Genomic DNA, 24492 nt, shown 5'->3' with positions numbered 1-24492 from the left:
GATGAAGGATTTGAGGTGGCAAAAGGCCAAGACAATGCAAGAGCGTAGGATATCAGTTGAGGAGAGACGGTTGATGTGGGAACAAGAGCAAAAGATTATGTTTTGTGATGTTAACACTTTAGATAGTATAGAGCAGAAGAATTATCATGTTGACAATGAGAGCACAAATCACAGCACAGAAGATGGCAGAGTTCTCCCAAAGCCTTGGTGGTTCTAGTGGTGGTAGCCATGCTGCAGAAGATGATAGTCTTGGTGGCGACACATCTATTTAAGCATTGTTTAATTATGTTCCAATTGTTGAACTTTATTTATCTATGTTTGAACCTTGTATCCTCCTTTGATTAATTATGCTCGAACTATGATGTTTGAACCTTGTAGTATCCTCCTTTGATTAATTATGTTCGAACTATGAGCTTTATTTAGTGGTTTAAATATTTTTGCTTGAATTGTACTGAAGAAATTGAGATGATAGAGATGCAACATAAATGTGTGAAAAAAATAGGTAGTCTATTGTAGGTAGTGCTGCTGGAGACGGGAACAAAAAAATAAGTAGTCTAACAAAAGGGTGCTACCTAAATAGAGAAGTAGAGGCTCTGTTTTAGGTAGTCCTGCTGGAGATGCTCTAACCTCTATACTAAGTGTGTGTATACTTAATGAGGTTGGCACATGCCAAGTGATGGAGCAAGTGATGATCATGGTGATGATGGTGATGACCACAAGATGATCATGTGCTCAACTTGAAAAGAATAAAGAGAAAAGCAAGACCCTATGGAGATCAAGACAAAGGTATTGCTTAGGGTTTTAATTTTGGTGATCAAGATACCATAGAGGGTGTGATCATATTTAGGATAGATAGCCGTACTATAAAAAGGGAAATTCTTTGGCTAAGCGGTTATCGAGTGCCACTAAGTGTCATTGTTCATGTGCATACTTTTAGAACTTAGTAAACTAACTTAACTCCTTCGAAGAAAAATGACTGTGAAAATGCTAACACACTTGCGCATGTTGGTACACACATGGTGGTGTTGGCACACTTTGAGAAGGAGGTGGAGTTTGAAGGGTAGAGAGGGGTTTGGGTTCCTCTCTCCCTCCCATCGAGCTTGCGAGGTGGGATTCGGCGCTTTTGAGAAAATGAAATGCATATTCTCTATTACGTCGATGGAAAGTTTGGAGAAGTCGCGGGAGTGTTTTTTATTGGAAAAACACTCACCGAACGGTGGCCTCGGAGGCACCGGATGCTACTCCTGAGTGTCCGATGCGCTCTCGTTTCTGGCAGAGGTGAAGGGAGCACCAGATGCTCAGCACCGGACGGTGGCCAGACACTACTGGCGCGTTCGGTGATGCTTGACCCGCGTTCGGTGATGCTTGACTTCAGCAGGTGCTTCTGCCTGAGAGCACTGGACGCTCAGGGAGCATCTAGTGGTGTGAGTTCGGTGATCCTGCACGTTTGACAACCTCTCTACGTACATGTCCGATGAGTACCGGACGCATCCGGTGCTCACTTGACCGCGTTCGATAGTTTGAATATGACCGTTAGAGATCGACGCGCGTGATTCAAATAGTAGGTACATGGCTGTGTTCTAAGCACCGGACGCATTGGTTGAGCGTCCGGTGGTCACCTGTTGTGCGTCCGGTTACCGTGTGTTCTGCCTAGTGAAAGAGCCAACGACTCTATTTGTTTGAGGGGCTTATAAATAGTTGTTAGCCGGCTTGGAACTCACTCTCTTGGCATTCTTGACTACTACACATCCTTGTGAGCCTAAGCAAACACCTCCCACTCATCTCTTTCATAGATTAACCATTTTTGTGAGATTGGGAGTGATTCCAAGTGTATTTGCTTGAGTGATTGCATCTAGTTGCACTTAGGGATCGATTTGGTTGCGGTTTTCTTGTTACTCTTGGTGGTTGCCGCCACCTAGACGGCTTGGAGCAGCGGAGGAGCATTGGCATGAGTTGGTGATTGTTCGTGGCCATCTCCCGGTGATTGTGAGGGGTTTTGTGCCTACCCCGGCGGAGAGCGAGAGGCAACTTTAGTGGATTGCTCGTGTCATTGAGCTACCTCACTTGTGGGTAGGTTCTTGCGGTGTTCTAATGAGGACGAGGTTCGTGCTACACCTCTTAGCCGCCGAACCACCAAGTGTTGGTTGACACAACGGGGACGTAGCGACTAAATGATTATAGGTTCGTGCTACACCTCTTAGCCGCCGAACCACCAAGTGTCACTTTAGGTAGCTCTAGTGACATAGTTCTTGTATGCCTAGTGATTATAGCAACTAGAATTGTTGGTTAGGTGGCTTGCAAACACCCCATTAGAGCTAGAGCAAAAAGCTTTGCTTTGTAATTTACTAACTTCTTGCTCTAGTGAGTTTGTAGAAGTTTTTAAATAGGCTATTCACCCCCCTCTAGCCATATTAGGACCTTTCAGTGGCCTTTTGATGTCGTGGTTCCATTTTGGGAATTTATTTTAGGTGGTGGATTTGACATGCATGAGGGTCTGGGAGCTTGAAGTCACCCATGGAAGCGAGACCTTGGATGGGATCATGGGAGGTGTAGCTTTACTAAACATTAATATGGAGAAGGGAAAATGGGGGACTTAGGGGAGATGATTTATTAGGTTGAAGGGGAGTCTCCACACATAGCATCTCAACGCAAAGTGGATTGATGGAGGAGATCGACCTCTTGGAAGCTACTGGGAGAAAGAAGAAGCTAAGGAAGCTCCTTGCCCCAACTCCAACAAGCAATATCGTGGAGCTGCTCAACGATGTCCTTCTCTGCCAATGCTCTAGCCATATTTAGTAAGGTGATGGGGGATTTCTTATTTCTCTTCTTCTTATCTCTTTTCTTGGGTGGGGAGGGAATAAGAACTAGTAGGAGAGTTGAGACGAGGAAATTGGTGATAGGATAGATTTAGCATGATTAACACGTGGGGGCGACAAGGGTGTCTACCATGTGATTTTGCTACACGCCAACCCCTATGTGATTTTTGTGCTAACAAGATTTTGAGATGAAACATATGTTGGATTCAATGATCCTTGGGAGGAAGAGTGATTTTGTTTGACCAATGTTGTTTTGCATTTTTTTTGTTTGGCAAAACATGGAGTTTGCCAACTCATAAATGAATATGACAAAGCTATAAAAAGACTCCATCTCCAACCGTTCCCTGTATTTTTTTTTTCAAAAAATAGAATTATGGACCCATTTGTTGCCCGCACTTTTTTCCCTCGCGCGTCGCCGTCAGTTCGCGCGGTTTTTCTTTTCCTTCTTCGCCAGGTCACGGCTATTCTCTGTCGCCGCCATCCGCGCGATATTGCTGGTCTCGAAGACGTCAACGAAGAGTCTCTGATCGCCGGCGATTGCATCCAGCCGACCACTAAATGGTGGGTGACGGCGACACCACGGAGCAATCGCGCGGGAACTCTGATGGCGGTGTATGGGAGAAGGAGTAGGTGCTTGCAGGAGAGGTCTCTCTGTCACACAAAAACACCAATGCCAAGCCTCGCGAACTTTTGCATATATGCACTGTTTGACCCTCCGTTTGTCAAATTGCAAATTCGCCAAAACTAATTGCCAAATCGTTGGATAGTAACTTTTGAACTATTTTCTAAAAAACAAAAATGTCTAACTTAATTACAAAACCGTTGGAGTTACTCTAAAATTAGGCTTGTTGGTTTGCAACAGTAACCTCTAGATTTGCAAGCTGCAACACTCGAGAAACAGATCCCTAATCTCTGAACCAAAACTACCAGAAGTGACGATACTACCCTCGACCATCAAGGTCTCGACCAACCCAGACGCACCCACCCTCCCCCACCGTTTTCCCCTCCCCATCTCGCCCGCCGTTCTCGCCCTTCTCGATCTCACCTCGCGCCCGGCCGCCCGCACCTCTCCCCTTCGCTTCACCAAGGTGAGTTTCCGATCCTCCACCCTAGACTCTGACCTCTTCTCGTCAGATCCGTAGCTTCCCCACCCCGTGCGTCCAGATCTGGTTCCTTTCGGTTTGACTCGGTTTTACCCTTCCTGTGCGGGGTGTCGTAGGGTTTAGGACCGGCGGCGATGGCGGCGAAGCTGGCCCAGCTGCGCGCGCAGGCGGCGCGTGCGGCGGAGTTCGCCTCGAAGCACGGCGGCGCCTACTACAAGGAGGTCATGGAGAAGAACAAGCAGTACGTCGTTCAGCCCCCTACCGTCGAGAAGTGCCAGGAGCTCTCCAAGCAGCTCTTCTACACCCGCCTCGCAAGGTGAAACCGCCTGCCTCTTTTGCTGTTGCGTCTCGTTGCGATTAGCCAATTGGGTTCTCTTGCCTGAAGTGCTGCACGATCTGTTCGTGCACGCAGTTAACAGTAACGGTCTAACGGGGTTTGTTCAGATCGCTTGTTCGATGGGTATAGTGTTGTGTTAATGTTTTGGTCCTGTAATTGGCTACTATTGCAGTCACCTTTGTTAAACCTGAACATAGTATGGATGTATGATATGACTTGCTTATGGCAAGTATCAGCTGAGGATAATGTGGTTGTTTTTTGGTGGTGTACCTGAGCATTTGTAGGTAGCACAGCATATTTATGCTCTTCAGTCTTCACTTTCGAGGGCAGTCCTTGGATTACCCTCTTGGCTAACATGGTTCTTCGTGGCTTCATTGCTTATGACTTAACACTTAATATGTATTTCGTCACGTGGTTTGTATCAATAGGAAATGTGATAAATCTCCCATCTATTTGTAATGTTTTTGTTCCTTATATCATGATTGCATACCTTTATGCAATGGAATGTTTCATCTACTCTTTCAATACTATACCTGCCAGTTCCCGAACTTAAATTTGTTTTGCTGGATTAAACACAATTTTTTAGTTTCATACAAACTAAACCTATACAACAATGCTTGCATGCTCGATTATCCATGTTTGTAACTATGTATTCCTTGTTTATTTTTCTGCAATTTGCTGAGATCCATCTTATGTCGAGACATAGATAGATGCGTAGAGAACAATGCATGGCTGTTAGTGGAAACCATGACAGTTTAATCAATTAACACCCTGGTTTGGAGTCTCTTGTGGTGTTGATGTGTCATGGCACTACTGCAAGAAGATTTTGCTGTATGGTTCTAGAAATGAATAATAAATAAATAATATCACAGTGGCTGAAAACCATGCATGTATGAAATAGTAGATTCAGCTTTGCATATAAACACTGATAACTTCATTGGTTATTGTTAAATGTGATTGCATTCTTTGTTTATTTTGGATGTGGGTTGATTGACAGAGGAAAATGCTGTGCATAAGTATATATCTGGTTTATAAAAGTCTATGAATAACATCTTCAGCATCAAATGTTGACAAAAATTGCTTTGATCAGTGTGTGTAAGATTTGCTGCGTGCAAGTGTATGTGTATCTGGATTTTACTTTCCTCTTTACTCATATATCTAAATAATTTGCATATGTGATAGGATGACTTGATGGGCACTTGACCCTGTCATCATGATCTTGTATTTCCTTTGTATTAGCTAGTTAGCTGAGCATGTCATTAAACAATGCTAAAAAAACATTTTAGTACAATGGTAAGCGCGGTCTTTGGAGGCCTGTAGTTTCTCTTCGAATGTTCCAAGTCAATGTGATACTTCCAAGTAGCAAGGATGGAAGTGTTTATTAACATAAGGCGAAAATATTTCCTGTGTCCTGGCGCTAATTAATACCCCCTATGTTCCAAATTGTAAGTGGATTTGGCTTTTCTAGATCCATAGAATAGTTTTAACTATGTATCTGGACATAGTGTATATCTAGATGCATAGCAAAATCTATGTACCTAAAAAAGCTAAAACGACTTCCAATTTGGAACATAGGGAGTAGCTTGGAGGTATTTTGAAGTTGACCATACTAAATAGAAATGGCTTGGCAAAAATTTTTAAGTATCAAGGAGCTGCAATTTATACATCATTGTTTGTCTAAATGCATTAGGAACAGCAATTAGACGCAATATACTTGTGCCATTCAGGAGTTTACTTTTCATTGTTTCTAACCATTGCTGTGTTTGTTCAGCCTACCAGGTCGCTATGAGGCATTCTGGAAGGAGCTTGATAGTGTCAAGCAGGTATGGAAGAACAGGAAAGACCTCAAGGTTGAGGACCTTGGGATTGCGACTTTATTTGGAGTTGAGCTTTATGCATGGTTCTGCGTAGGAGAGATTGTTGGCAGAGGTTTCACCTTAACCGGCTATAAGGTCTAGATGATTTCCACTGGTTAAGACCTGCTTCATAATCGATACTTTTAGCTGATGCTTGTCGAATCGACGATGATACCTGCCTTCCTTCACAATTTTGTTTCTTGTAAGAGTTTATGTAGTGCTGAATGCCAGCAAAGACGGGCACATCATTGCAACACTGCCTCAATAATTTGCTCGCTCAATTGTTGATTTTGGTGCATGTAATTCTTTGTTGGTTGCATCTGCCACAGTCCCCTTTTCCCCTGTGCGCGGACTGATTTGTGTCTTTCTTTCTGCCCTCAAAATAAATTCCTTGTTCTCCATATATGAATTGTTTGGGTGAACAGAACAATCAATTGTGAGTATGAACTGATGAAAGAATCAGAATGATAGATTCTGTCGACCTTGTTAGCTTGTCTTCGCAACTAACCTATATCGCTTACTGGCGGTACAGTAAGAAATTGTTGAAATAATACTGTCTTTGGGCTGCTTTCAGAGTATTATTATAGTTTTGAACACATATATAGGTGGTTGTTTTAAAATAAACAAGGAACCTGTGTTTTTTGAGTTCCTGCTTTATTCCGAAATACATACGCTACCCAGTGGCCCATCTACTTTGAGTGAAGAGAATTAGCGGCGTTAATGAGCTACGCGGAGTCGCGGACAACATGACCAAAGAACGTAGAAAGTCTAGAAAGTTTCAGTTGTAGAGCAGGACGATGAGGGTGGTGAAGCTGCTGCTGGCGAGCACGAGCATCCACGCCCTGCTGCTCCTCGTGTGCTCCTCCGCGTCGGCTTCCTCCCTGCTGCCCTTGCCGGCGAAGAGGCAGAGCAGGCGGTCGCACGCCAGCTTGAAGAGCGCCAGGCACGCGAAGAAGAGGCTGATGGACAGCACCGCCAGCTCCTTGTTCTGCAGCGTCTCCTGCACGCCCCGCATCTCCTCGACGCTCCACCTGCACATCCAACAGCAAATTCAAGAACGAACAGATCCAGTAATGGCCGCCGCCGCCGTGGGGAAATGGCACTTGCCTCATCTCCTGGTTCTCCTTGATCAGGTCGTCCAGCTTGCCGGAGACGGTCGACTTCCAGGCCTTGAGCTCGTCCACGTCCTTGGCCTGAACAAATGGTATTCCCTCTCAGTCGTCACTAGCTAGCAGTCAAATAGACTCGTTGGATTCAGAGCCTGTTCTGCGGCATATGAAACCTACCACGCTGTCCTTCCAGTCGACGAGGACGTGCACGTCGGCCTTCATCTTCTCCAGCGCCACGGCCGTCTGCGAGAGCCCGTTCTGCAGGTCCGGCACCTTGGCGCCGTACCGCTGGTTCACCTCCCTCGTGTACTCCTCCAGCGTCGACAGGCTCAGCTCCAGCGACCGCATCTTCTGCATCAGGATCTTTAGCACGCCGTCGCTGTGGATCCGCCCCGTCGACGACCCCGGCGCCGCCGCTACCTGCGGGGGCTTCGCCTCCTTTCCCAGCGGCGGCGGCAGCTTCGCGTCGCCGCTCCTGGAGCCGTTGTTCTTCGCGTCGCCGGCGCTGCTGCTGTCGTTCCTCCCAGTCCCAGCGCCGCCGTTGCCATCCAGCTTAGCGTGAACCTGGCGCGCCTGCTGAGCGGTGGTGTCGTTGCTGTCGACGTCCCGGCTGGCCAAGTCGATGGAGGCACGGTCCCTGGATGCGTCGGCCTCGGCGCCGGCGCCGGCGCCATTGCCAGCGATGAAGTCCTGCAGCATCCGCTCAACGGCGTCGACGCCGTAGACCTCGAGGTAACTGAGGATGCAGTAGAATCCGGAGCCGTAGTGGCTGACGAGGCGCAGGCGGAGGTAGCGCGTCCACCTGGGCTCCGGCAGCACGAATCGCTGCGCGTGCTTGGCGTTCTCGGCGGTGAACCGTCCCAGCAGCTCCCACGCCTCCGTCGGGTAGCTCATGCTGCCGTACACCTCGAAGTCCCTGAAGTTGGAGGAGTAGTGCTCCAGGTTGGCCAGCGCGACGGTGTCGACGAGCGTCTCCTCCGAGAGCTCGACGACCACGAACTTGTCGTCGGCGGAGCACGGGTTGCGCAGGTACTTGTCCTTGTCGCCGCCGAGGATGTTGCCGGCGCCCTTGGCCTCCTTGTTGTGCGCCAGCACCTTGGCGCCCTTGGACGCCGCGGCGTAGTTGTACTCGGCGCCGTTGGGCTCCAGGCGGTGCGCGGCGCCGCCGTCCGTGGGCCGGGGCCGGCCGGTGTCGTTCTCCGCCTTGCCCTGCATGATGCGGCTGCGGAACTCGTCGAGGCCCACGAAGGCCGCCGCCTCGGGCGACGACGCGTTGTTGCCGCCGCCGGTGGTGGCATTGTACTGCGGCGGCAGCTCTGGGGGCGCGGGCGCGGACGCCGACGGCGATTCTTGCGGCGGCTGCGGCTGCGAGTAGGAGGACTGGCACGTCGTCGTGGAGGAGTCGTTATGGTAGGGCAGCACGTAGGCCTCCAACGGCCTCACCTTGCAGTAGCTGTCGCGCCTGCCGTGGTGGTCCTCGTAGAACTCTGCGGGATGGCCATCCACCCAGATCCATGGATTCACGAGCATTTGCAAAATCACAAGTTTTAGCTTTTAGTTTCGCGAGCGATGCTGGATGGATCAAGATCAACATGGACGGACATTGACGGTAGAAATGTAGAATGCGTAGATGAGCGAAAATGAAACCTGACGAAGGGTCGTCGTCGGTCTGGCTGTGGAGGAACTGGGATCGGAGGAGGAAGAGGATGCACCAAACGGAGAAGACGACGGAGACAGACACCTCGCGGAGGCCGCCGTCCATGGACACGGCATCGGCGCCGGCCCCCGACCCCTTGCCGCTGCCGCCGCCGTGATGGTCCCCCGTCCCCGTCCCAGCGCCTCTTCCGCCGCCGCCTCCTTCTCTCCTCTTCCTGCTCATGCATGCACCGCCTGCCTATTTCCGGCGCGCGATCGAGAGTGCCTACCAAAGGCCCAAAGCCAATCGCGTCGGCGTCGCGCCAGGAGGAGGAGGAGGACGCCGGCCGTACGTGCGCCCCAGCCCCAGACGCACACGGACGGGAACACCGGCGAGCAGTGATGGATCCCCCGCGTGAAATAAATCCCAGCCAAATGCGCAAGCCCAAAGCCACAGGAATGGAAAAAATGCCCGGTTTGATCGAGGTGCCGCAGCAGCAGCAGAGTCTCGCGCGCGCGCGCAGCGGTGGGAGACGAGAGGGGAAACGGGGGACGCGCCCGCGCCGGGTTGAGAGAGACGAGGGAGGAGGAGGAAGCAAGTGACGGAGCGCCAAGTTCGGCGGAGGACATGTCGACAGCAGGCATGCGCGCTTGTGCGCCGAGCCGCGCGCGCGCCGCGCCACGCCCACCCCCCCGCGGTGTTGGGGCGGAGTGGAGTGGGAGTGGCAGGCCGGAGGCGGCGGTCGAGCCGCCACGGATCGAGTGGAGTGGCGCGAGCGCGATGCGACGGCTTGGTTCCACTTGGCGCGCCGGGCCGGTCCGGTGGGCCGTGAGATGCACCGGACGAACCAGCCAAGGCCCCAAGAGACCTGTGGAATGCCGGCTGCGCACGTAGCGGGCTTAGATGCAGCAACAAAGTGGAGTTGAACCGGGCCATCTGGTCGTTGGGCCAGAACGTACGAGCGGTTTCTGGTGCTGGCAGACTGGGCTGATTCGGGCGGACAATGATAGCCGGTTAACGGCCTGCTTATGTGCCAATGGAAAAGTTGGTGTAGGCTTTGACCTTTGATGGATGGATCTGGCTTCGTTACAATGGTGTGTGTGCACTCTACTACGTTGCCAATGGAAGACCAAACATACAGTTAAAGAAGTTGGAAAAAAGATAGGTAGTAGCTTGGAAAGCAAAAGGCTGCCGGCCGCCCGAAAGAAGAAAAGAGAAAAGAAGAGGAGCATGAAGATGCCTGCCTCGGCAAATCAAGAGAGAGAGCCGGAGATTTGTGGACACGTATGAACACCATGGATGACCTTTATTGGCCAGTATAATAAGGCCTTGTCTTTATTAGCCCGTATATAAGTTAGCAAATTTTTTTGGTTAGAGATATGGTAACACTTTCGCTTATATTTGATAATTGTTGTCCAATAATAAACTAATTAGACTTAAAATATTCGTCTCGCAAATTATAATTAAACTGTGTAATTATTTTTTATTTTTGTTTATATTAAAATACTCTATATGTCAAAAGAAACTGTGTAATTAATTTTTATTTTTGTTTATATTAAATACTTCATATGTCAAAAGATTCGATGTGATGAGAAATTTTTAAAATTTTTACAAACTAAACAAAGCCTAAAAGCTCGCACGGCGATATTACCTACGTTTCGTGAACTTTACAAAGCACCCTGTACATCCTTGGGTTGGCACTGGCACGTACGTACGCCCGACGTGGCACGAGGGCAGGAAGCTTGTCGACTCATGGAGCACCGAAGCTCCCTGTTACTAAAGAGTCCACAACACAACAGAGAGATTTACAGTACGTATAGTATTCATACGTTTGGCACTACTAGACTCAAAAAATTTATTTTACAAATTACTCAAACTACATAATTAATTGTTTTTTATTTATATTTAATGTTTTATGTAATATGTCATAACATTTGATATGATAGAAAATCTTAAAATTTTTTAAAACTAAACCGGACCTAAGTAGCTCATGGCACTCTGGCAGCTGTATTCACACTTTGGGTGTGAAACATCGCACTGCGAGTGAACCTGTGTGTATGCAGTCCCACTACTGTATGAGTTCCGTACGTAACGTACGCGACAAATCCCGTCAGTTGTCAGCTGCTCATGCACAAATCGATCCACGTCTTGTGAAAGGCCTTGTTTAGTTCCGAAAACTGAAAAGTTTTCAAAACTGTAGCACTTTTATTTTTATTTGACAAACATTATTCAATCATAGAGTAATTAGGCTTAAAAGATTCATCTCGTGATTTATATGTAAATTATACAATTAGTTTTTATTTTCGTCTATATTTAATACTCCATGTATGTGGCGTAAGATTCGATGTGACAGGAAATCTTGAAAAGATTTTGGTTTTCAGGTGAACTTAACAAGGCCAAAACATTTTTGGATTTTGGGACCAATCTCGGAACGCTGCTGCGCCAAGTAGACACGACTGCCTGTAGCTCTGAGTGCATCACGCACTACCCACGACCGCTCGGCCTTCGCTCGTGACAAACCCATGTCGTTGCTCTGTATTAACCATACGGTAATGCTGCCCCTTAATATTTAATCATATATAATCAAAAGACATTTCCGAGCAGGCAGGCAGGCAGCAGGAAGTGGATTTCTCAGGTCCGAATTGGAACGCAGACCTTTCTTAAAACCTCCTGTTTCATGTGAAATGAAATTGAATTCTTCTTCTTTTTTTGGTAAAAATTTTATAAATTTTCTACTAGTACGTACGTACATCACAACAGGCCCTCGACTATACTCATGTATCGTGGCCATGCCCGCGGACTCCGGCAACGACGATCTGTGTCCACGGCCACGGCCATGTGCGCCTTGAGTTGAGCAAGGCAATCACGGACAAGTGGACATTCCGGCCGGAGGGGTCGGCTGTTGGCGGGTTAGGCACTCACAATGCAGACTCTAATATAGAGTGTATAATTATTTATTACATCGAACAATTTAGACTTGAAGTCTAAATAAGATTTGGGTTTTATTTTTTCTACATCTTTCATCAACAAATATGCTGCCACATCAGCAAAATACTATAAATAATATGTAATTAAGTGTCTTGGACTCTGTGATAGAGTCTTGCATTGTGAGTGCTCTAAGGGCACTTAGGTCAGTTTCAGTGGAGGTTTCACCAAGATGTCATGCACATTTATTAGAGCGCCATGTCAGCAAAACTGCACTTTTTTCATGAAACGAAGAGGAGAGAGAAGGAAGTAGTTTCACCATGGTGAAACTCCGCTGGCGTTATTTCCCACGCGGTGAAACAGGATGAAATCCCCACTGAGGACTAAATCGTTTCATCATCTTGCATGTGATCCAATCATTTTGCAGTAATTAAATGATTTGTCTAGCCTAGGAAAAACATTAAGGTGAAACTCATGCATTGTGGACGTTGTTCCATTGTTCGTTTCATTGATGCTCTGTCAGCCGATTTGTTTTGGAAACAGTGCATTGAAATGACCCATTGAGACTGGCCTAACAATACAAGACTCTATTATAGAGTCTAAGATAGTTAATTACATATTATTTATGATATTTTACTGACGTGGCAGCATATTTATTGAAGAAAGAGGTAGAAAAAATAAGACTCCAAGTCTTATTTAGACTCTAAGTCCACATTGTTCGAGGTAATAAATAACTTTAGACTCTATGATAGAGTCTGCGTAGTCCATCCATCCGTCTACCGCTAGTCCGCTACCTACACTACTCCTAGTAGTACGTGTCTAATAGAAACTTTTTTTTTCTAGAATTTATAGTTAGTTTATTTATCTAAAAAATCACATCTAAAATTATTATTCGTTAATTTATTGTGAAAGAAAAATAATATTAATTGGCTAACGGATTCGAACAAACAAGATATCGATCAATACGTTAGTTGGTGAGCTCCCACGTTGAGACGGAGGACAGTCGGACAAAGCCATACAACTATAACAAAGGTCATGGTATACATTCGTACGGGCCCCCGTGCCGCGATGACATGATGCTCGCAACAAGAGCAGGCCCAAGCGTGAAAAACTCGCTCTCAAGTTCGCACTTGCATCGCACCACAGCGCGCTCCCTATTATTCCTCTTCATCATCTCATTACTAGCAACAAAGCAGCGAGGTTTGTTTTCGCCTTAAGCCTTATTTAGTTTTAAAAAATTTTATAAATCTTTTTACATTTTCAGACACATGCTTGAAATATTAAATATAAATAAAAAAAATAATTAATTATATAACTTTTAAATCTAACTAATTTATAATTAAATAATATTTATCAAATATAAATAAAAATATTACCGTGTGCATTTAAAAAAATAGAACTAAACAAAGCCTTAACTTGCGTGGTACCTACGGCTGAGAAACGATTCCCGGACCCCACCCATGCTCGTGCTCGTGCTCTCGACCGCGTGCTCGACGCCTTCCGATCCGTCGCGGCGTTCACACGCGGCAGCACCGCGCGGCGTTGGCCGCCGGCCGAACCATGTGACACCCAAATTTTTTTTCGTCCATCCAATCAAATCTTTAGATAGAACATTAAATATATATAAAAAAATAAACTAATTCCATAGTTTGATTGAAAAACGTGAGACGAATCTTTTAAATCTAGTTACTCCATGATTAGCTTTAAGTGCTACAGTAACTCACATGTGCTAATGATAGATTAATTATGCTTAATAGATTTGTCTTGTAGTTTTTTGATGAACTATGTAATTTGTTTTTTTATTAGTTTCTAAAACCCCCTCCCGACATCCTTACGACACATCCGATATGACATCCAAAAAATTTTCATCTCCGATCTAAACAGGCCTAAAACCTTGGCGCTATTAGTTGACTCCCGCGCGACATCCGTCAAATCAGATACAGACGACGCCCCGCCACGTACACGTACTGTATACGGCGCCCTGCATGGCCGCCGTGTCGTGGACAGGTCGGGACGACCGGACGACACCACCACGCGCCAGGCAAGAAACTTTGACCCCCAGGCCGTCTGGCTAAACGCCCCCAATGATCAAATCAAAGGTAAAATAAACGTTCATGTTGCTAGTGCATTTAAGGCACTCACGATGCAAGACTTTATCATAGAGTCGAAGACACTTAATTACATATTATTTATGGTATTTTGCTGATGTGGCAGCATATTTATTGAAGAAAGAGGTAGAAAAAATAAGACTTCAAGTCTTATTTAGACTCCAAGTCCACATTGTTTGAGGTAATAAATAACTTTAGACTTTATGATAGAGTCTGCATTGTGAGTGAGTATTCTCACGTAGAGTAATGAAATCCTCCGTAGGACAGTAGTGCATTTGCTATCGCTACCGGTCATTGGCTACGCCTGCGTGTCATCATGTGGCTCATCATGTGCGTGTGTGCATGCGAGATGCCACTACGCGGCGCGGCGCGGCGCGCGGACCTCTTTACTTTTATCACCGCCACGCCCCCACGGCGCCACCGGGAGTACTGTACACTTGTTGTGTACTGTACGTATACTGTAGTAGTATATTGTGCATTCAAACACCCAATCAATCAATGCGGCCGGTGCGGTCCGGACAGTGGATCGCTCGTGTAGTACTAGGCCTTGTTTAGTTAGCAAAATTTTTCAAGATTCCCCGTCACATCGAATCTTGCGGCACATGTATAGAGCATTAAATATACATGAAAACAAAAATTATACAGTTCATCTGTAAATCGCGAGATGAATCTTTTAAGCCTAGTTACTCTATAATTGGACAATGTTTATCAAATAAAAACGAAAGTGCTACAGTGCTGTTTTTCACCGGTTTTTGCGAACTGAACAAGGCCCTAGTAGAGTGGATGGCCGGACAGTGGATCGCCGGTGCGGTCCGGACAGTGGATGGAGCTGGGGAGGCCCTTGAGCGGCATGTGGAAAAAGCACGTCCGCCATGGCGCCCATCTTGGCGCGGGCGATGCAAGCAGTGCCCGCACCGGCACGCCGTAGCCTCAGGCGGTTGCGGTTGCGCCGGAGCGGCATGGCAGCGCGTGACGTCCCCACCCGGCCACCGCGGGGACGGAAACAGACACAGACAGGGCGCGCGAAAGCGGGCGGGTCTCGTTGCCGAAACCGGCGAGCGAAAGCGGCCTTGCTGTCCGCTGCTCGTAGCCATGACCACTGATTTGGCAACCCGCTAACGAAATTTTACTGGTGCTGCTGATCCGTCCATGTCTTCGAATTGGGCGGGCTGGCACCCAGCCAGATCTTGTGTGCCATACCACACCACCTGCTAGGCTGCTAATCCGCGGCGTGTTTACGCATATGCTGGGCCTAGATATGGCAACAAATTATATCGGGGTAGGTGGCAGGATGACAAGCGTAGCCTCAGCGGCACGGCCTCCGAGGCGCACCAACGTTCCTCAACCCCACCCGCAACGTTCGTCGGCACGGGCACGGGGACTCCACGGGTGGGAGCAACGTATCCGGGTTTCGAGCAACAGGACCCCACTTCGTCACGCAAGCCATGACGCCGGTCCACGAGAGAGATGAGAACGGGAAGAAGGCGGCGGGGGCCACATCTGCAGTCCAGGCCTGCTGCACTGGCGAAGGGAAATATCTTCACCTCACTGGACCGTTAGAAAACGTCCAAGTGACGAGCGGTGCATCTACGCATAGCGCCAACTCGCCTGCGAGTGAGGTTTATTTAAGCTTGGTTTTTAACCACGCAGCATGGGCGTGGCCAGCACAAAGCCAACATTTCTAACTCAGCACTTTAACAGCAGCCACCAACCAGTACATTACATTTAGCACCACTTTTTTTTACTTAAGCCAAACACTTTGACAGCGCCTTTTACAGCCTTCATCGACCATCCTGATATCCTCCTCGCGCATCAAAGCTACTGTCACAAAGACAAACTCTGAGCCACTGCCCAGAGACTGCCCTTTTCTTTACAGCATCCAAGGCCGCCCACCAAGCAAAGCTAACCCACCAGTCACCGCCTCCATTAATTATGACTAACAAGGCGGCTGGCTCACTTTTTTACCCGCTAATCACTCGCTAATTAATTAACCGCGCTGCTCCCTCCCTCTCTCTCCGACAGCGGTTCAGGCAGGGTGGTGCGCAGCAGTCAGCAGCCCTTGGGCGCGAACCCGACGCGCTGGCCGTCGCCGTCGAACACCACGCGGAACCCCTGCTGCTGGATGTTGCCGATGATGGACACCCCGCCGTCGGTGCCAGCGAACGCGAAGCAGAAGGTGCCCCTGGAGTCCACAGGGATGAGGTAGTTCTCCGGTGGCAGCGCCGCCTCGGCGCCGCCCGCGAAGTGCATCGACACGGTGGGCACCTTCACCACCTTGCGCCCGCCCAGGTCGTAGCACGTGTCGAACAGGGAGAACCCGCCGGGGGAGAGGCGGAGCCCCGCCGCCGCGGCGCGGAACGCGTCGCGGAGCGCCGAGTAGGACGGGCGGGCGAGCCGGGTCACGGAGGTGCCCGAGTCCACGATGACGCCGCCGCGGCCAGTGGACGGGTCCAGGCGGAGGTCGGACTCGGCCACGCCCGGGACGCGCGCGCCGCCCACGCTGATGCCCACGAGCTGCACGTAGTAGAACGTCTCCATGCGCGGGTTGCGGACCATCGGGGTGAAGGACGCCGCCGACGCGGAGGGCGGGCCGAAGGTGACGGTGGAGGACCGGGAGCGCGACGCGGCGCCGGACGACGACGAGGAGGTGCGGTCGACGAGGCAGTAGGAGAAGCTCTTGCCGTAGCGGCGGGAGATCTGGGTCGGGAACGACAGGCTGCCGCGTCCCAGGCCCAGCAGCCCGGCCGCGGCCACGAACAGGCCTTCGTTGTCGTGGCCGCACCCGAGCGCGACGCGCGCCACGCGTGCGCCGCCCGCGAAGGTGAGCGTCTCGGTGGCGAAGTCGCCCGCCGTCACGGAGCCGTCGCCGTAGGCCACCTGGTACAGGCACGCCCTGCGGCGGAGATCGCAGCCGCCCGAGTCCAGCCTGCGGCACAGCGGCGCGGCGCAGTCGACGGCGCCGTACGAGCTGGAGCGCCGCGGGTCGAACACCGGACCCGACTGGTCGTAGCACCGCCGGCACGGCGCGCACTGCAGCCACACCACGTCGCTGCCGGTGTCCAGCACCATGAGCGCCGGCGTTGACGGCGTGCCCACGCCGATCTTGGTGAAGTACTCCCCGCTCCCCTGCGCGAGCCCCGAAACCACTGGCGCGGCCACGGCCCCGCCGCGGCTCCTTGTGCCGTTCGCCGCGCCGGCGCCACCGCCGGCCGCCGCCTTCGAGATCCGCGCCGCCCTACGCTTGTCCCGCTGCAGGCGGTGCCTGAGCAGCTCGGCCGCGGTGGCGTTCGCCGCGAAGGCGTCACGGTGGACCACGCGGAAGTGCACGGCCGACGCGGCTGCGGCGCCCTCGTCTGCGACGGCAAGGCTGCCGCCGAAGAGATCCTCGTCCGCGTCGGCGGACGGAGCAGCGGTGTACGCGTGGGGCGAGAGCGGGGTGGCTACGAAGCTGTGGTACTCCACGGCCTTGGCGCTCAGCGCGGCGGCATTGGAAGCGGCGACAAGGAGGAGCAGCGCGGCGAGGGTCGCCATGGCTAGCAAGCGCCTGTGGTCGGGTCGCTTGCTTGAGGTCCAGTGGAGTGTACTGGCAGAGCGAGTTGGTGGCATATATGAAGGGGAGCGCCGGAGCGGGCAAGCTAGGCGGTTGTCATTAGATTAGGGAGGACGGGGGATTAATGAATGCGCCAGGAGAGGAGACGGTGAGCCTGGGTAGGGGCAGCAGTGATTGATGAGGTGCATCTCCGGAGGATGTCTCGGTGCCGTGCCGCGTGCCTCGAGGCGACGCGGAATAAATGTTTCGGCGCCGCGCAAACCACCACCAGGAGGAGGGGCGGGTCCGCGGGTGGACGCTGGCTTTGGATACGACCCGCTGGTGTAGACACGTTAGTTGGCGTGCCGTGACTCGTGTCGGTGCATCGCCGCTTCAATCTCAGCACTGTCAGGGTGTGATTCAGTTGAATCATCTTTTTTTTTTTCTGAATAAATTCCCGGATAATCTTCTTCTGCAGATCGTTTTGACGTTTTCTCATCTGGACCCGTCCGCGGCAGACTCGTGCCAAAAATTTTCAAGATTTTTATCACATCAAATTTTTGATATATGCATAGAGTATTAAATATATATTAAAAAATAATTAATTATATAGTTTTTCTATAGTTTAGTAAATGATTTTTTGAGCTTAATTATTAATGATTAGATAATAATTATCGAATAAAAATAAAAATACTGTAATAGCCACGCCCAAAAATTTTCGTGAGCTTTATATTCTGCAAGGCACGGGAAGAGTCGAAGCGTTATATGAGCAATACAGCAGTGTGCAACTGTGAGTCACCAAAAAAAACAGTGCGCAACTGTGCATACATTAATTAAACTTTTTAAAAAAAACAAGGGAGATCTGCAAGCATCTTGCAATCTTACCTTGTGGGCTGGGCTAGGCCGGCAGCGGATGCTTGGGGGGAGCTGGTGGGCATAGCTACAGGCCCACAGAAGCCGCAAAACCAGAGTTGGGCATTTGGTCTTTCACTCGGATTTGTTTATAAACTGCGAGGCGCGAGCATAGTTTATAAACCGACGAAGCAAACACAGTGTCAACCTTTTCCTAACTTTGTATATATGGATCATAGTTGTAGACGTTTTTCCTTACCAACAAACGGTAAAGTCAATCAATGTTTGGAAGAGCCAAAGAGGTACTACATGCACGTTGATAAAAGAAGTTATTTTGGACAAGGTTTGGATCAAATATTATAAAAATATAAATCACAAATAATTTTTAGATTGTTGAGTTTCAAAATATGAAAATCATATGAATAAATTTCATATGAATATATATATATATATATCACTTTTCAATAAATATTTTTATAAAATAAGATGTCAGAATTATACTTTGAAGATCGCGTCGCTATCCAAAATGACTTCTTTTACCAGGGAGTAATCATCAACAAAACAGAAAAAAAACTAGATAACAAGAATCACAAAAACCTTTTGAATTATGTACTATATAACATATGATTTTTTTTTTACATTGGACCTTGCGAGAAGCTATCAACGGGGATACTGTGCTGATAACAAGAATTCTTCTTCAAGACTATACTGCCTACTTGACTCTTTTGTGCTTCTACCCTCAGCTATTGGAAATATCACATTTTCCTTAGAGTTGCTGGGACCAACACTATGTAGCCTTCTCTGTTGTATTGATTCTTGGATGCTTTCAAGGGTCAACTCCACTTGTCTCATGGTTGGCCGCTCCTCTCCTTTCAGCTTCACACATATAGCTGCCAATGCAGCTACTTCGTTGATTTCGTTGCCTCCCTCTTCCATTACTTGAGGATCAAGTACACAAGACAAGTTACCACAGGTAAGCATGGAAGTGAATTGTGCAATTAAGCTATCATCCTCGGGTGATCTATATGAAAATGGTTTCTTTCTGGTGAGCAACTCTATCAAAACAACACCAAAACTGTAAACGTCGCTCTTCTCAGTGAGTCTTCCTGTGTAGTAGTACATAGGGTCTAGATATCCCAGTGTTCCTTGGATGGCCGTTGCAATCCCTGTTTCATCAGGTGGAATGCACCTTGAAGCTCCAAAGTCAGACACGTTGGCTGTTAGGGAGCCATCCAATAGAATATTATGTGACTTTATATCCCTATGAACTATAGGGAATGACACAGCCATGTGAAGGTAGGCAAGAGCTCTGGCGGTTTCCGTTGCAATTCTCAGTCTATGATCCCATCCCAATGGTGTTGGTCCTTCGACATGAAGATGATCATAAAGTGTCCCATTTGAAATGAATTCATATACTAATAGTGGCACTTGGGTCTCAAGGCAGCACCCAAAAAGCCTCACTACGTTCCTATGATTGACTTGTGAGAGAATAGCTACCTCATTTATGAACTCATCAATCTCTCTTTGGATTGCCATATTTGATTTTTTGATTGCGACGACGTGCAGGTCTGATAAGATCCCCTTGTACACCGTGCCATGCCCTCCTCCACCAAGCTTGCGATCGTCATCGAAATTGTTTGTGGCTTTCTCAAGTTCTACCAAGGGGATGATCATCCTCTCAGCGATGTCTGTGTTTTGGGATACCAACTGTTGTAACAAATGTCCACGGTTTTGTTTAAAAAACTTCCGCTTCAGCATTCTTGCCCTCCGATTCTTAATCCCACGAACCACAAAGGCCGAACCAAGAGCCAGAACCAAAAGACCGGCTCCACTGCCAACTCCGAGTCCAATACTTAACCCTGAGAAAGTAAGCATTTTTTATCAAATGAGACTAGTGACATAATATATTATTACTCTTTGAACCGTGACATTGGTGTGGAAACAACAGTGGCAACGATCACTAAGGGCTTCATCCAATTCAATACTATAAATAAATAAAACAAAGTAATACATCATATAGAGCTAATCGTCTAGTTCTCTGCTCACCAAGAGAAGTTTTGACACAGCCATCTGCCATGTAAGGGTTGCCACGAGCACCGCGTGGGCACTGGCACTCGTATCCACCAGCCCTGTTTGTACAAACGCCGAAACACTTCCCTGGAAGCGCGCACTCGTCGATATCTGTTGAAGCAAATTAATAAATTAAATTAGTAGGCATGTCGCTATGTTAGGAAATTAACAAACAGGCATGTCCAACATCAACATGCAGGGGGCAAATGTACATTGTGCACAGGGTGTGCAAATGCATCTCTAAAAAAAAGAATACAAAATACAGTAAGTTTGATTAAAATTTTACTGTATTTACATCCTATGTGACATGACTAGTTATTTTCTAATTTATTCTAGCTACATCCTATGCCGAGGTTTTAGCTGTGAAGGAGAAAACAACGGTAAACTCACCAGATCAAGAAAGAGGTGATTATATCCAAATCAAACCAACCAACCAAACAACAACTCATCCTAACCAGGCTCAACAGTGCACACAACTAAACAAACGTATCTTGACTTGCTAGGGACAGACTTAGGTTAGCCTGGCTTGATTTTGCTAGCCAAGCTTGTATAGAAAATGAACCAAACACACCCATTCTAACTTCGCCAATTAACATGTAAGTACTGCTACACGTGACAGTACTGTGTGCCGTGTACACATACCTTGGCATTCGCCGTCACCGGTAAGGTAGGGGTTGCCGTTGTACCCATCCTGGCACCGGCACACGTAGCCGGCTCGGTAGTTGCCGGTGACGTTGTGACAGGTGCTGTGGCTGCTTCTGCACGCGCTCCTCGCGGCGTTCGCGGGGCAGGACCAGTTGCCGGCATCCACCATATTCGCCGACGGTATCAGTGCTACTATCGAGGTGGACGCCACCACCCACTCCAGCACCACCGGAACCGGAACGGCCTGAAGCTGGTCGAACACCGCTGACTCGTTCAGCATCTGGGCGGCGACGCTGTCAAACCAGCCGCGCTCGGCGACGCGCACCGCCATGGGCAGCTTGCTGCTGTACTCGAGCAGGGGGTCGACGGACTTGAGCTGGACGGTGTACTTAGGGCGGCCGATGGGGATGGGCGTCTGGCAACAGCCGACGCCGGAGCAGGCGACCACCGTTCCGTCGCCGCCGGGGGCGCTTGTGCTCACCACGGGGTTTGTCCAGATGTCCTTGATGGAGCAGAAGGAGGAGCAGCCGATGATGACGTTGCCGCTGTCCCCGAGCAGCATCCCCTGGACGTTGCACCCGGTGACAACGAACTGGTTGTGCTCCTCGGAGAGGACGTACGTGTCGCCGCTGCCGGAGCCAAGGCCGCTCCAGGTGCCGTTGCCCTCTGGCACACTGCCATGCGGTATAGTTAGAGGAGGTGTATTTGTCTCGTGGATGCATAAATATTGTAGAAATTTAGACAAAATCAGTGTGCAAAACTATAAATAATACCTCTGCCCCTGATCCCGTAGGTCGTAGTAGGTGATGTTCACGGCACCGGCGGTGTCTATGGCGCGGACCGTGGAGTTGGCCAGCGAGATCTCCACGACCTGGAGGGTGCCGCCGTCGCCGAAAAGCAGCCTCGGCGGATGCCGCGTTTGGTCGCAGGTGAGGTTAAAGCCAGGGAAAGGGAGGGAGCAGCCGTCGCGGATGCCGAAAGGGTACGGCACGCTAACGTTGCCGCAGGTGGTTGGACAGCTCGCCGGCGGTCGTCCCCATCCTGCTGCGCCTCCAGCCTGGGACGATGCCCCGGAGGAGAGCGGCAATACCATTACCAGCAGCAGGGCCGCTGCCGGCGGGAGCATCGTCGCCGGAGAAAAAAAAAGGTCCTGTGTACACTTGACTTGATAGGGCTAGGCTAATCAAAGAGTACCACGCAGCTGCCAGCTGGTGTCCGTATCCGTCCATAAATAGTATCGGGATCGCGCTAGCCTGTGTATGGACTGGAGCATCTTTGAACGCTTCCTGACTGGAGCATCTTTGAACGCTTCCTGCTATGGCCACTGAATTCAATTATGGCAGCTTATACTCCCTCCCCGTGCAAAATAAATAAATAAAATAAAATGCACATCTTATAAAAATATATTCTATAATAAACTTCATAATACTAATTTGATATCATAAATCTTAGTATTTTTTTAGAAAATTGATCAATTTTTTTTTAAAAAAATTAACTTAGAACAACTCTAAGAATTGATTTTTTTATAAATAAAAGGAGTACTTGTCTATCTCCATTTTCCATCGACTCTCAATTATTGCAGCTTAGAGCATCTCAGCATTCCGCCCTAGTCCTCATAAAGCTATCATAATTAGAGAAATAACTTACTTTTTTTATCAGCAGTCCCCCAATATCTGTCATCCCCTTTATATTTTGGGGCCTAAACACCGCACCCACTGCCGCCCTCACTGGCTCGGTCCCCCTCCTCTCTTCTAACTGGCAATCTCGTCAATGGACAAAGGAACGAAGGCCTAATCTCTTTTCTCTTCGTAGATGGTGCTGGATCAGCTAGGCATGCATGCACACAAACAAATTCATTCCTCAGCTTGGTTCAGCTGATCGAGCCCAACCAAACAAAATATCCCAAATCTATTTTCATGCTCATAAGGGCTTATTTCGCTGAGCTCCGCTAGCTCCAGATCCATCAAAAACAACTCCACTCTATAAAACTTTACTCAAACACTCAATTTGGATTCACCAAAATGGTTGATTTGGCTCATGGTTTCGGTGGAGTTCCTTTACAGGTATTCCACGAAAGCCTTTTTCGTACCTTCTATTGGAGTTTGGTGGTAATTATCCACCAAAGCCATTGGTTACACACCCCATCTTACATGCCAGTTTTCTTCCCTCGACTAATTGAACACGTGGCTCCTAGACTTCCACCATCGCCTCCTACTCTCTGCGCCGACAAGCTCCTCAACTCCAATGGCCACCTTCGGCAAGCCGATGATGGCCGGATTGGGTGGATCTGGTCCCCTTGTACCTCCCCCACTCCTTCTTCCTTAGTCATGGCTAACCGGGGGGCTCCTGCCCTTGCTCTTAGGGCCCTGACCACTGATGTTACTTCCCCTAGTCCCGGAGTTGGCCCAGCACCATTGACTTATTTTAAGAAGAAGGAATCGATACATGAATGTTCACTGGTCATCCTTTTTCTAGAAACACTCTGAGCGGTAAGTGTGATACTCCAATCTTCTCTATTTTTTGGCACTACTTAAGAAACATGTTGACATGTTTTGGATGACTTAAGATTGACTAGACACATAAGCTAAGAGTCACGTACCCACAATGTTATTGGCACCGTTAGGCTTGCGTGGTAGCTCGTTAACTTCATGAACTTAAATGCTAACTCAGCTCATTGAGAATATTAACGAACCGAGCCAAATATTAACGAAACGACCTAGATTTTTCCACAAAGGTGATAATTCAGAAATTGAGCCATCACATTATCATATATCAGCTGTTATCATAGTCATACATCGTGAAAAATAAGATTACAACACATTTACTTTACAACTCTTGGTCAACAAGCCTTTTACATCGTTTTCTATCAGAAACACACACGGGTCCTTATCGGAGTTGATGTAGCGCGTCAGCGGTGAAGGCTCCTCCTTCACAGACAATCATCAGAGTCGGCGTAGTTTATCAGCGGGCGTAGCCTTCATCTCCGAACGAAACTTGAGCGCAGGAACGAGACCACCTAATCCTTATATCCTCCATAGTTATCGTCATAGACCACGTTCAAAACCTGTTAAACAATTTTTAGTACGATTTGTACTGGCCACTGGCTCCACCCTATGCTTTTGCGTAAGCTTTGTGGTAAGTGGAATGCAAAGGGCAGATCAAGAGGCCTGTATATATGGCTGTAGTTTTTCCTATACAAGTTCATCAATATTTAATAAAAATTCATCAAGTTTTAATCCATCTCATCCACACATCCATCCATCCATCCATCCATCCATCCATCCATCCATCCATCCATCCATCCATCCCATCACACCCATCTCACCACACTCTCACTCTCTAGGCGGCAAGTACGACTCCCGCTCGTGCCTTGCCTCAACGGCCAACGCCGGATCCAACACAAACCCAAAGGAAGATAGAAAGGACTCCTCTCACTAGTCAAGTGAAGAGGAAACACAGGAAAGGTCCATAGCCGAAAAGACGACATATGTATCGATCGATCAACC

At 48.6% G+C, this 24492-nt stretch overlaps 4 protein-coding genes across 4 annotated transcripts; 1 reads left to right on the top strand and 3 right to left on the bottom strand.

The window, feature by feature from the left end:
• On the top strand, nt 3746–6582 carry LOC8082201. Its single transcript, XM_002458057.2, has 3 exons — nt 3746–3904; nt 4036–4235; nt 6028–6582. Exons 2-3 carry the CDS (start codon nt 4054–4056, stop codon nt 6212–6214), a joined length of 369 nt encoding a protein of 122 aa, XP_002458102.1. The 5' UTR covers nt 3746–3904; nt 4036–4053; the 3' UTR covers nt 6215–6582.
• On the bottom strand, nt 6671–9436 carry LOC8082200 (SUN domain-containing protein 2). The gene is made up of 4 exons (XM_002455853.2): nt 8869–9436; nt 7399–8708; nt 7220–7305; nt 6671–7143 (listed from the first exon to the last, which is right to left on the bottom strand). The coding sequence occupies exons 1-4, from the start codon at nt 9098–9100 to the stop codon at nt 6891–6893; spliced, it is 1881 nt and encodes a 626-aa protein (XP_002455898.1). The 5' UTR covers nt 9101–9436; the 3' UTR covers nt 6671–6890.
• On the bottom strand, nt 15573–17705 carry LOC8082199 (aspartyl protease family protein 2). Its single transcript, XM_002455852.2, has one exon. It carries the CDS (start codon nt 17494–17496, stop codon nt 15940–15942), a length of 1557 nt encoding a protein of 518 aa, XP_002455897.2. The 5' UTR covers nt 17497–17705; the 3' UTR covers nt 15573–15939.
• Nucleotides 18855–22169, bottom strand: LOC8082198 (wall-associated receptor kinase 3). Its single transcript, XM_002455851.2, has 4 exons — nt 21760–22169; nt 20984–21660; nt 20318–20452; nt 18855–20130 (listed from the first exon to the last, which is right to left on the bottom strand). The coding sequence occupies exons 1-4, from the start codon at nt 22110–22112 to the stop codon at nt 18932–18934; spliced, it is 2364 nt and encodes a 787-aa protein (XP_002455896.1). The 5' UTR covers nt 22113–22169; the 3' UTR covers nt 18855–18931.

The sequence above is a fragment of the Sorghum bicolor genome, chromosome 3 (genome assembly GCF_000003195.3).
Source record: "Sorghum bicolor cultivar BTx623 chromosome 3, Sorghum_bicolor_NCBIv3, whole genome shotgun sequence".
NCBI lineage: Eukaryota > Viridiplantae > Streptophyta > Magnoliopsida > Poales > Poaceae > Sorghum > Sorghum bicolor.
Note: the sequence above shows the minus strand (reverse complement) of the source record. Positions and strands in the feature narration are given on the sequence as shown.